Raw genomic sequence first — 13,253 nt, forward strand, 5'->3', positions numbered from 1 at the left:
AGGTACAGGGCCACCGTGATCTTTTCCCTATTTTACACCTCATTTGCACAGAACAATGTGATCAGCAGACTACAGCAACAGTGAATTTAAGTCTCCACATGGGTGCATCTGCTTGCAAGTATGTGTTTGCTTTATGCTCCTCTTAAAGGGTCTGGTGGGTAGCTGAACATGTGGATATGCTACGAAGATGTGTTTATTCACTGTACACTACTTGTTATTCACACCTGCTTTTAACTTTATAACACAGTGATAGGCTCACATTTCTTTATCGCCTAGATGCTAAGAAATAGGCTTATAGCAGCTACTCACAAATACACATTTGAATACTGCTCTCATCATTGCTCCTCAGCCCCAAGAAATTTACCACAATTTATGTATGGAGTTGATGGTCATTAATCCTGAATATTAAACAGAGAGCAGTAGGAGGACGTTAAAGTCTAAAGGCCAGGGATATTTTCTATTTGTACAGTGTCCTAATCAAGGCCTTAATTGCTGAAATTCAGGTCAGTCAGAAACTTCAGAAATCTTCCATCCTCACAGAATAACCCTAATTCTGGAAGTCATAACTAGAAGCATCCTTAACCCTAATCAGTACATTATTGTTTGGGCAGTAGAGCTCCCCAGTAAATGTTTTTATTTCAGAACACAGAATAACCCATCTAAGTCCTTTGAAAGGTGTTTCTGTTGTTGTATTTTTCATTTTGCCTCGATTTTCCACAATGAATAGGAAGTTTGGACTTCCAGAGCATCACTGAGTTAGTCTGAGAACTTTTCAGCAGCAGAAGAGCTAGTTCTGTTGGCCTCTGGGATCATATTAATTCATCTGTAGTATGTGTGCTTAGACTTTTCTCAGTTACAAGAAATAACCAGATATTAATCATATCACTAAAAATACAGTTCTTAACACAGAAAAGTCTGATGATCCACGTCCTGTTGCCCCTGGCCCAACTTACCCTTCCCAGTGGAAGACAGCTCTCACAGCATCTCACATGCAAGCAACAAGGCACCCCTGCAGCTCATGTGGTAAACGGAATTGGGAGACATTGCTGGTGGTCTCTAGGCAGAAGTGCTGACCCTTTCCATAAGAAGAGGTTCTCTCTTCCTCCTAGGAGTTTGAAAACCCTCCATGCCACTACCACTACCACACATACGCTCTGGCACAGTCTGTGTTCTTTGCTCTGCTCAGCAGACAGGATTTCTGAGCTCCTGGCACTTTAGTCCTGTTCCCTGTGCTCACTATAACCACCAAGCACATGCAAAATCAGATCTTATGTGTCTGTAAATCAAAGACATTAAAATATTTTTTCTGCCAGTGTTTCACGACAGAGAACAGTAATTCTAGAACAATCCTGCCTTCCATGGGGGCAGCATTTTCACACACAGTGTAGGATCCAGCAGGGTGTGCTGAGGGAGATGTTTCTACACAGCTATGTATCATCTCCAAACCAGTTCTCGGTGAACTGGAGTAAGTCTCTATATAGCATGTAGATTTCACTCAGGATGAAATTGGAAGAGCCTGTATTCATTCCAGAAAAACTGAAATTCTTGTTATTTAATTAGGAAACACATGAACATAGTATAGGATTGTTAACATATATTAATGCAAAAATGTACAACCCAATACTCTCCCCTGATAGTTCATTATCAGCAAACAGTCCTCAATTACATAAAACAAAATCTGACCCAACAATAACAACAAAAACCAGATTAATAAAATCTCTATGTAAAAACTATGAAAACATCAATCCCTTCAGGCTAAAATGATGCCGTTGTACAGTATTTCACAATGAGGGTGAGCTGCTGTCAAGCTTACCTTGCATGACTCATGGTGAATCATGCACAAAATCATGTATTAGAGAAAGAGATGCTGCCCACACAGAGCCGTGTGTTGAGTTGTTCCCACCCTACTGCATCCCACTCCAAGGAAAACATTTGTTCACATTTGGCACTGCAATTATTCTGTTAACACAGTTACATAGGTTATTTCTGAATGTTTCGAATGGGGAAGCTTTTCAATTTGTTAATACTGAGGTATAATTAACAGTTGGGAACATCAGGTCAAATCTAATCCCTAGCCATCTCAGAGAAATTCCCCATTTGTAGCATGGAGGAGGGGAGGAGGTACTATTATATGATGGAATTAATTCAAAAATAATTGTAATGAGACAAAATTACCACATTGTTACCAATAAGAAAGCAGTCACAAACAGAAAATCAGAATTCATAAGCTAAAGCATAAATCCAGATACTGAAAGAGCATTATTATAAAAACATCCACAACTCACTGATTTCATTGAGAATTAAGTCTGTCTCAGAATTTGTAAATTTGTAAAATTGTGAAGGATTTGAACTCTGTAAAATAATCCCTTTCACTAAAGCACGGCATTGTTCGTTTGTTAGAGTAAGCAGCATTCATTTTCATTCTGCTGCAAAATTCCTGAACACCAGGGGACAGCAGAGACAAAGCCTTGGGAAAAGCTACAAAAAACCAGCTCCAGATGGCAGTTTTCCCCAAACAACGTCAGTAAGTAGAGAGAAGCAAACAAATTACAACCTTCTTGGGCTATAGTGTTCCCAAAACATTCAGATCATATTCAATTTTTTTCCCAAAAAAACCTGCAATCAATGATACAGATCAAAGGATCACTTTGATTTTGTGGAGCTCAGGTAATGATATCTTCTGTGGAGGTTGTGTAACTTCTGCTACTGTGGTTATATTCAGCAAGTCTCATAACCATAAAAACCCTTTTCCTCTGCCTAATAGCCACTTTGTCCTTTTCCTTTTTTATAAAAGACTTGATGGACTTTCAAGGTGTTTTATGGGCTCTGTGAGAACCAACAGGAGGTACATTTAAATTTTTAATAGGTAATGTTTTATCTGTATTTATGGAAATCAAATTTAAAATCTTCAGCCATTAAAGCTAAAGGAAATAGGTTAACTTGGTCAAAGCAGGCTTTAGTTTTTGAGACAGTCCCAGCAAGTTAGTTTCAGTGTAATATACTTCTGTCCTGAATCTTTGTTGTGTTTTATTGAAAATGTGCACGACAACATCATTGTCAGATTCAAGAATACAAGGGTATTCTTGAATCTGACAATGGTCAGATTGTCCATTGTCAAGGGACAATGGGTCCACAAGGAAAGTAATAATACTAGAGGAAAAACTAATTGCATAAATGAAATTAAAGAGAAGAAGCCATATGGGACCAAGCCCAGTCCTAATAATGTTACTGAAAAAATTTTTATAATTACAAATTACTATTTCACGGGGAAAAGACCTATATGGTAGCTCCACATGAGGCTGGAAACAGGAAGAAAAGGTTAGATTGTGATTCTTAATTTTAAATATGTGAGAAGTGCATCAGCAGTTCCTGCAGGGCGTTAGAAACTGATCAGTTAGCTCACCTGAAGCCAAATAGTTAAGTATGTGCTGTGCATGCTGTTGAATTGGAGAGCACAGATACAGAGACAAGAAGGACTTTTTATAGAAAGACCATATGTCTGGCATCTAATGGTTTCCTTGGTTTTCTTCCATTTAAGTTGCAGATGAGGACAATGCTGTCTTCATGGATGGTGAAAGTTTGCTTCAGTTAACACAAAAGCACAAGGATGCCTTCATCTACTTGTAGAAAAGCATTATAGAAGCATTGAAACAAATGCATCATTATGCAGTCCCTGCATACTGAGATTTGTCTCAATTCTTGCAAATATTTCCTGTGCAGGGTGCTGCATTCCAGAGGTGCATCCACAAACTAAATAGTAAAACCTTGCAAAGGGCACAGTGAGCTAAAATCCTGTCATAGTCTACTGTTCACTAAATAATTTCTTCAGAATGAACATTTAATAGGTCACATTGCACTTCAAATACAAAGGAACTTCTTCTAAGCACTAACTTCAGTGATTGTAATTTAGTCCTTCCATTCCTCTGCAGCTGATAATGAAAATTAAGGATAAGCAAACAGACTATTACCTTCTTTTGACTGTTGGGTTTGCACTCATAGCTGAGGACTTCTTATGTATGTGTTTCTTGAGCTCAGTGTAGCTTCTCAGTGGGTCTGAATTGCAGTGGTAACTGTGAGATCAAGCCTAGCAAAGGCAATGCATGAGCGGTCTAGAACTTCACTATGGAAGAAGCTACAATCATGTACATGAATATTTCAATGCAAGGCCTTTCTGCTGCAGTGAGCTTTGCTAGTAAGTCCTCTTACATCCATGTAAGCTTCAATGTGGGATCATGGCCTGGGGCAGGACCAGTGATTAACTTACAAAGTGCCACTGTCTTCTTTGCTTCTAGTTCAGTGACTATCAACTCATCTTTCCCCTTGTTGTTCTCTCTCAATCTCAGCTTTATGAATTTCTCTTTGTTTAAAACCAAAATTTACCTGTTTTCTGTCAGCATCTGTTTATTGTATAGAAGTACACCACATAAAGCTGTTGTCAGGTAAAAGTGTTTCTGTCCATACAGCAAAAAGGAAAAATATTCTCCACACTTATTTTTTGTCAGGAAAAGCTGAGGGTTGAGGTTAAGCTGTAGATTTCCATTTTCAAGTATTAAACAGAAGCCTCCCTGCAGAAAGATAATTTGAAAGCAAAGCATTTTATGCCTAGTTATGGTCACTTGGTTTTATCTAGAGATCAAGAACAGTTTCCTAGTGACATTTTAAGAAATTGTGAAATATTTCTCTCACAAGAAAGAAACGTAAATATATCATTTCTTGTAGGCAATGCTTGGACGGGGCAATGGAGAGTCCTCAAGAAAGAAGGAGGATGAGGAAGTTCAGAGCAGGCACAGAATGATCCCCATTGGAAGAAAGATTTATGAGTTCTACAATGCTCCTATCGTGAAGTTTTGGTTTTACACTGTAAGAAATCTTTCCTGTTATATTAATAATGTCTGTACAAATACTGAAATTGGACTAAGGTCATCTTTTGTGTTTCATTGATGTCTACATTTATATGTATTGGAGGACTTACACATAAATAATTTAATAAAAATATTTGGTGGAAGTCTGGTAGCATTGCAAACCTTTCCATGACTTTTAAAGATTACCATTTTGTCCAGGAAGTTAATGGCTAAAATTTGAATGATTGTGTATGTTTTTTTTAAATAAAATGGTAAGGAGCAGTTTGCTGTAGTGCTCCCAAGAAATTCCCTATAGGGAAATTTAAAATAGGATTACTTCCATTAGTAAACTCAGTGGGAGGTTGGTCTGAGTCAGAATATGAATTATCCAATAACTGATAAAAAAAGAGGTAGAGCACTTCTTCCCTTGGAACTGTTTCTTTTCTGTTTTGACCTGTCTGTGGAGTGTCTTTCAGAGAAAATGTGCGTGTAAGTACCCACAAGATATCAAAGACATGATTGACAGCTAATGCACATTTTTCAGGAACAAATTAGGCTAAGTCAGTATATTCCCTGGGTTAGAAAGAAATGAAGCTTCCAGAAGGAGTAGAAAAAAATGATGTCATGTATTTCAACTATGGTAAAACAGTACCAGAAACTTCACAGGGTTTTCTCACAGCTAAATTAATAAAGATATATTAAAGTTACTATGTGGATAAAAAGCTTTTTGACAATTAGTCCTCAAGAGTAGATATTAATTATTCATTAGCAAGCTGGAAGCAGGGATTAAAGTTCTCCTCTACATCAGATGCTATATAATAATTTTATGCAAAACTTGGATGATGGAGTAGAGATTGGTTATTATGTTAGTTATTATTTAGTTATTAGTTATTTTGCAAATTGCAGTAGAATGTAGAAGGATAAGACTAAAAAGATCACAAAAAGTGATCCTTTCAGTCTTCTTAGCTGGAATAGTCCATCCCAGTTCAGCTTCTGCATCATGTGACAAGTGTGGACTGGTTTGAAAGACCCCAAAAAAGAAGAATGTTGCAAGAATTTTGTAAAGCTTGACTTAAGGGGAGAGACTAAGGAAGCGAGAATATTTTCTCTGTAAAAAATAAAAGGTCTGCAGAAGGAATGCAGCAGTTTTTGAATATGTCTAAGTACCTCAAAATCCTTGCTGAACCAGACAGTTCTAGGTAAGAAGTTAGGAAACAGTTTCTAACTTCTCCAAGAAGTACTGTCATGAACTGTGTGAGGACATGCTAGATTTTTATTATTAGTGATTTCTAAAGTATCTTACCAAGACATACATTCATTGTGGTAGGCTGGAATTAATCCTGCCTCATCCCAATGGAACTGGCTAGATGGTTTCAGGTGGTTTTTCCCGGTCATATTTTCCATCACTCTGCTGAAAGCACAGCAAATCACAAAGAATGGATCATTCTGCAAGTGACTTATAAGAAAAATTGCCTTGCAGGTGTTGGGAACAACTCACATCTATTGAGTCTTAACTGTGGTGGACACTGTAGACTAGCAGAGTTTAACAGCTTGGAGTAATTTATTGTTAAACTTGGTGGCCACTGAGCATTAATCAAGCCCACATGTCCAGAAACTACTCATCAGCAGCCTAGTCTCATTATCAATCGTAGTGTGTATTATGCACAAACAGAAAAGTCTTTACACTGCAATAGAAAGAAGCATCCTGTTAGTTCAATTTTTAAATGGGAGAGAGAAATCAATATTGGATTTCCATTTAGGCTTGTTCCTACAGTTTTATGTCCTGAGGCAGGTCTCAATCAAGGTCATTTATTAAAACTGGATCTTGGATACACTGAATCTGGAGAGCAAATTAAGGTGGATTCTGGCTTCCATGTTTGACCTGTTGTGTATATTGAGAATTCCTGGAGACTCAGAGCAAAACAAGTTTCAGAGAAGGATTAAAATTACACAGCCTATCACATTTTGCAAATACACAGGCACAAATATTATTTATTGATTTCAAAATAAATCATTCCAATTTTACATTATGCAGTCCAAAATTCATGTAAAAGATCCTATGGTTATTTTAACAATTTGAATATTCTGCATTTACCTATCTCTATTATTATATAGCTGTATTCACCTTCATTCTTCAGATACACAAGAGCAAGTTAAATAAGATATTTGAATAAGTAACATTTGGCTCAGCAGACACTGGACAAATTTTTCGCAAAAAAAACCAAAAAAACAAAAAAAAAAAACCAAACAAAAAACCCCAAAAACTACACAAACAAACCAACAAACAACTCCCCTGCAACTTTAGCCTTTCTCTTTAGACATGCAGCAATTTAAAAAGTCAACCGCTCTGTTGTGTTTTGTGGCTGTTACATTGGAAACCATGATGCAAGTGTTTCATCCCACAGATTGCTTGAGCAGAAGAGGATCATGTTCTCCTACTTTTGACTACTCCCACTGTCCTAATATCAAAAAACACATGCAGCAGTTTTAAAATAGTATAATAAAAAGTAAAGCTTTATTGGAAACTTCCAGGTATCCTGGCAGTGATGTGCTCACATGGCATTGGATTTCTACAATTTTTATAAGTTTAACCAATTAGCATAACTAACAAATATTGTCCAATTAGATGAGTAGTTCGTTAAGCTATTTTCTCTGGGTACTGTCCCACTGGAGTTGATTTAGGGCTTCTTTGCCCCATTTCATATTGTGTCTCCTTAGATTCTGATTGAAAAACAGAAGCCTGCTTCTTGTCAGACTTCTTTTTCTTAAGAATAAGACTAAACAGTATTTTAGGAATGTGTTAGCAGGTTAACTTACTAGTCTGAAATCTAAGGGAAAGAGTATCAAAAATACTAGGAACTATATAACTATTTAATAGTAGTCTAAAAAGCTACAAATATATGAAAAATACATAAAAAGCAAGATCTTTAGGCATCACTACTACTAGCATTAACTGAGACACTAGCAGAATGTAAGAGTTTATGACCATTTAATTATTGCAATCAATCAGAAAAGAGATGGGTGATCTCCTTCTTGAAGTATTAACCTATTGATACAATTTCCAAGTGTGTCCTCTACCACATTTCTGTAGAATGGGACTACATCCATAAAAGGGCCAGGTGCAATCCACCCTTGAAACTTCTTAGCAGGCACTTCTTTCCCTAGTTTCTTCAAAGGTGGCAATGGCAGCTCCTAGCTATTTGTCAAGTCAGGAAAAAGCAAGAAAAAACAGGGTCCAGCTACTTCTGTAGTAGCAGTTTTAAAGAATCTTGAGTACCAGCACAAACAGCTACACTGAAGTTTGACCGCTGTGTTGGATCAGTGTCACCTCCTGGAAGGTGAGAGCAAGTTAGAAGCATGGGGAGAGAGAAGGGGACTGTCATTCACCCTGTCACTGAAGGGCTAATTTCTTGGATCAAAGTGGAGACATTTCAGTATAAGTTTACTCACAAATCAAGATTCTTTTCTTTTTTGTCAAGTGAAAACATTTTGCAATTTTTACTAAGTTTGAATTGACATAAATAAACACACCAAAACCAAAAAAGCCAACATTTAAAAAGCTTGGAAGAAGCAAAATCCCCTAGTTACCATTAGATTATTGCTGTTTCTTTCACTTTTGTAACCTGTGTCCTCATTCTTTTGCCATGCTGACTACAAGTGCTCACCAAAGGCTGCTGAATCAGATCAAAGTATGTTTCCTGACAATTGGTAATCAATAAGGTCCAAGAAAGTGTTAAGTAACAGTATCACCTGGCTTTTTGTTCTGTATTAGAAGGTTCTATTTCCACTAGGGAGGTGTGTATCCAGTTCTGCCTGCCCAGACAGAGGTTCTCCTGACTCCAGTGTCACCCTTGTGTTGGTTTACATCAACATTGCTCTCCATTTCCTTTAGGAGTGGTAAGGGAAGAGCAGCCTCCAGACCTGCGCATTGCAATCCATCATCCCTCACAAACAGAAAGACAAATGAGATCATTTCCTCCTCTGTTTCATGCAGACAAGTAGTGCTTCAGCTGTCTGCTTCCTTTGTACTGATAGTTATGGCCATTAGAATAAATTCTCTTGAGTGTCCTCAGCCAGCAGCTGGAACAAAAGCCAGAATCCTGTGGCTTTTACAAAGAGTGGAAGTGACATTCTCTAACAAATACAATAGAGCTATAAACTCTGTTCTGTGATGTGCAGAAAACTGAAATAATCCTACCCAAAGGTCTCAAGGCCTTCTGTGGCTGTTTCAGCTTACATGTGAACCAATGTACGCAATAATGAGTAACAAGCAGTTGAGAGATAAAAACTGAATTCAAATATAGACGTATGTATTACAGCTTTCTGTCACAATGACTAAATGTTCATGCACAGAACTGAGTCATCTTTTCTCTGACTTATATTTAGCCTTAAGATGCATTTTCTTATAGGGCTGCTGTTTGAAAGGCAAAGTAGACAGGCGGTTGGATTCTAGCCTCCATGAACCAGAGTGGAATCCTTGCTTTAGCCCATGCTCCAGAATGACACTCAGGTTTCTCTGAACTTTATAAGCTTGATGAGTCACTTTTCCTGACATGTCTTTTTTTTTGACAGACCATTTAATTACATTCAGCATGCAGAAAAACAAAGAAAAAGAAACTAAAAACTAAATTCACACTTTCCTCTGGGTCAAAAATTAACCTGGAAGGTGAATATATTAGGAAGGAAAAGAAAAACATTCACACTTAAAAATTTGCAAAAAATATAAGGCAAATGAGTGCATGGCTATGCCTGGCTTCTTGCTGCAGCAATATGAGTAGGAGTAGCAGTGTTTTGGGAAGGAAACATGCTATAGGTTAGGTCAGTACTGCACCAGGTAAGCAGACCTCTAATAATGCCTAAAATCTGGATTCAGAATGCCAGAGTCAGCCCAGATGAGGTGAATGGGGGAGGGGAAGGGAAAGCGGGGGGGAACAGAAAGAAGGGGGATTAGAGGACTAAAGGCTTTTAGAAGTAGATGAGGGAGAAATCTTCACGTAGCTTACTTAATTGTGTGGTTGATACAGTGGTATCAGGATTGCCTTCACTGTGAGATGATCCAAGATAACTGCATTAATGAAGTCTTTTTTGAGGAGATAGATATAGCTGGACATAGGTGCATGTATTATTTTGCAGATTCCATACAGTATGTGACTTAATGTGAGCTTTCTCAGACAACCCAGGACAGTCTTATTGTTCTTTTGTCAGTGAAACCCTGGTTACAGTAGATTCAGGAATATCAAATCATATCCAAGAATCTAGCTCCGTTGTGTGGACAGTGACAATTTATACTCATTTTTTTTTCTTTACAGCTGGCATACATAGGCTACTTGATGCTGTTCAACTACATTGTGTTGGTGAAGATGGATCGCTGGCCATCTATTCAGGAGTGGATTGTCATCTCATACATTTTCACTCTGGGAATAGAGAAGATGAGAGAGGTAAAGTCTCCCCAGCCAAGAAATAGTAAAAAAGGAATAAGCATGGGATTTGAGGGTTTTTTTTTTTCATTTTAATAACTTTCTTTATTATTTTTCTCAGGGTACGTTTTTATGAATGAGCTTATCATAAAATTGTCTCTTTTTTTAGAAAGCCAGATGGATTGTTAAAAAAAAAAGGCAGGAAAAATCTATCTTTAAAATTAGTAGTTTCTTCTTCTTCTTCCTTTCTTTCTTTTCCCTCTTTCCATCTTTCCTTCTTGTCCCACAAAATTTCTGTATTCAAATTTCAGTGTGATATTCATTTAGTAGCATTCACAAGTATGGGGTAATCTTCTGACAAGCCTTAAAAGTCAGCTAAATTCCTTAAATGTGACTCTTTAAAATTTTTTTGGTATGTCAAGCAATAGTGTGCATCACCCTAAGGATGCAAAAGCAGACACATAGAGCAGAGATAGAGCATTTGAAGTAGCACTTGGTCTATAAAGTGAGTGAAGTGGCTCTGTTAACCCTGCCCCTCACGGTTTCTCCCACCTAATGCTGTCCTCTTTCCCTTAGCCAAAGGTCCATTTATTCCACAGTGACACCAGAGACCCAATTCAGCCCTAATGTGAGTGAATGCGAGTCCCATTGACCTCCACTGAAATAGCACATTTGTACCCCTGGGCTAATCTGTTACCAGTTATGTTTGTACATTCTGAAGCCAGTGCTCTGGAGGACTAGACTAAAAATGGGCTTGCAACACTTAGGCTTCAAAGACAGTTTTCTGACACTGTGTTGTAAATGCTACATTATAAATAAAAAGAACAGAGGAAAAGACACTACTTGAGTGACCCATGAATACACATCATTAAGCAGAAGAGAAAGGAAAGCAGTGGCAGTAGCCACACGAGGACTCTGCAGCACTTCTGGAGCCAAGGCCCTGCTGGCTCAGCAGGTAGGAGGCTGCACTCAGGAGTTCTGTGACCTGGTTTTTCTCTAATCATTCACCCCCGGCTGACATTTCCACAAAAGTCTACCAACCACATTTGTCATAATTGATTTCTAAGCAGAGGCTGGAATCATTCACAGGTGAGCCCAAAATTCATTCCAAAAACAAATTCATCTTTTTTGAGGAATTATGTGAGTTTGTTCAAATGTTCTTGGGCTAAATATATAAAATGAAAACCAACAACTTGTTAACTCACTAAAATGTTGGACTTATTCATGGAAATCACTTGAATAATGGTTCTAAGAGTAGTTTGGGAAAACAATCAAATGATCTTGCAAGGAGAATGACAATAAATTAATAAGGTAAGATTATTTATTTTTGTGACCTTTATCCTTGTCTGTGTAACCTATTTTCCAAAAACAGGCCCAAGTAGTGTCTAGTATCTCTCTGTATTAAATTTCTGATGCAGAGTTTTATGGTTATTAATTATTTCTTGGTCATTTGATACACATTTTTAATGTAACTTTCTGTAAATCTATAGCTTCTTTAAATGTGAATTTTCTGATTGAAAAAGTCTTTCTGTATTTTACCCTCTGTTCCAAGACCCTAGGTAGGGTTAATACATTTGAAAAACAGAAATACATACACATATTTCTACTGATTTGGTGAGGAGTCCTTTAGACTGAGTCCTTTGTCCGCTTTGTCCTTTAAAATATCTTGCACATAGATACATGTTAAGAATGGTTGAAGATTTTGGGAGAAAAATAATAGAGACATTTGGATGGTAGGGATCTATCAGCTTTTCTTTTGGCCTGTGTGGCCATATCTCTATCTGCTTACTACAGATTTCTTCACCATTATATCAAAACAGCTCAGCTCCTCTCCTCTGCATTTCCTCTCTCCTTCAGATCCTCATGTCAGAGCCTGGGAAACTGCTGCAAAAAGTCAAAGTTTGGCTCCAGGAGTACTGGAATGTTACCGACCTCATAGCTATCCTCCTGTTCTCCGTTGGGATGGTTCTCCGTCTGCAAGACCTGCCTCTCCGGAGCGACGGACGCGTCATCTACTGCGTCAACATCATCTACTGGTACATCCGGCTGCTGGACATCTTCGGCGTGAACAAGTACCTGGGGCCCTACGTCATGATGATCGGGAAAATGGTAAGAGCAATGGGCAAACCTCTTTTTGGCAGCGTGTCCTTAGCTCAGTGTCCTTAGCCAACGGCATTGCTGCAGATCCACCTGTATGATTTTTACACTAGTATTTTCATGAAGGCTAGAAATCAGTGCTTTCTTGAATCAAAACCTCCAGAATCAAGGATTAAATTTTTCCTGTTCTGTTAGAGGATGTATCATTTTTCCTCCTCTGACATGAACAGCAGAGCCACCCTACACCCCTGTGTGCCTCATTTGCAGAAAGTGCAAAGGAGATTTGGTGATTACAAAAGGCAGGTGGTTTGTTAAGGTAAAGAAAAAATTGTTCGGGTGTGTAGTACCTTGAGACTCTCAATGTGTTGTAATAGTCATGTTGTGTTCAAAACTATAATGGTTATGGTTGAGACTGACTCTCCTACAGTTTGATCCACATCCACATGCTCTTCCATCACTGAAGTTCAGGTGTGTCCTTGTGACATGAGAAGTCCATTTGCATAAGTGTGTGCCCTGGCCACATCAATTGTACACACCGTAGCAGGAATATTAACAGCTTGTGTGATAGCAAATGCATGCACGAGGAATCAAGAGACATTTGCTCCCATGTGCTTGACTTTTAATGTTTCAATTTTAAATTTTCATGTTTCCATTGAAATGTAGCAATTAGGCAGCATTTTGCTTGTTTCAGTTAAAGAAAATGGCTGGATTTACAGATGCACATATCCCTGATATTTGGATACCTGCACAAGTAGCTGATACGTATGTTCATGTTTCACATACAGTATCCAGCTTTTCTTGTGTAAATCATGTCTGTTTCATGCATTTTGAGGTTTAAGATTTGGGGTTTTCTTAATGGATTAAAGCCACTTGAAGCTCACTTTAAGTAAAAAAAAGT

General features: G+C 38.0%; 1 protein-coding gene across 2 annotated transcripts in view; it reads left to right on the forward strand.

Moving 5' to 3' along the window:
- TRPM3 (transient receptor potential cation channel subfamily M member 3) overlaps window positions 1-13,253 on the forward strand; it is a 373,625-nt gene that overhangs the window by 328,491 nt on the left and 31,881 nt on the right. For both annotated transcript variants that reach the window (XM_039719170.1, XM_039719179.1), the window contains 3 exons: window positions 4,720-4,860; window positions 10,151-10,279; window positions 12,116-12,367. In XM_039719170.1, coding sequence (XP_039575104.1) covers window positions 4,720-4,860; window positions 10,151-10,279; window positions 12,116-12,367 — 522 coding nt within the window. The remainder of the gene's footprint in view (window positions 1-4,719; window positions 4,861-10,150; window positions 10,280-12,115; window positions 12,368-13,253) is intronic.

This window comes from Passer montanus, unplaced genomic scaffold (genome assembly GCF_014805655.1).
Source record: "Passer montanus isolate IOZ18808 unplaced genomic scaffold, ASM1480565v1 scaffold105, whole genome shotgun sequence".
In the NCBI taxonomy this organism is placed as follows: Eukaryota; Metazoa; Chordata; class Aves; order Passeriformes; family Passeridae; genus Passer; species Passer montanus.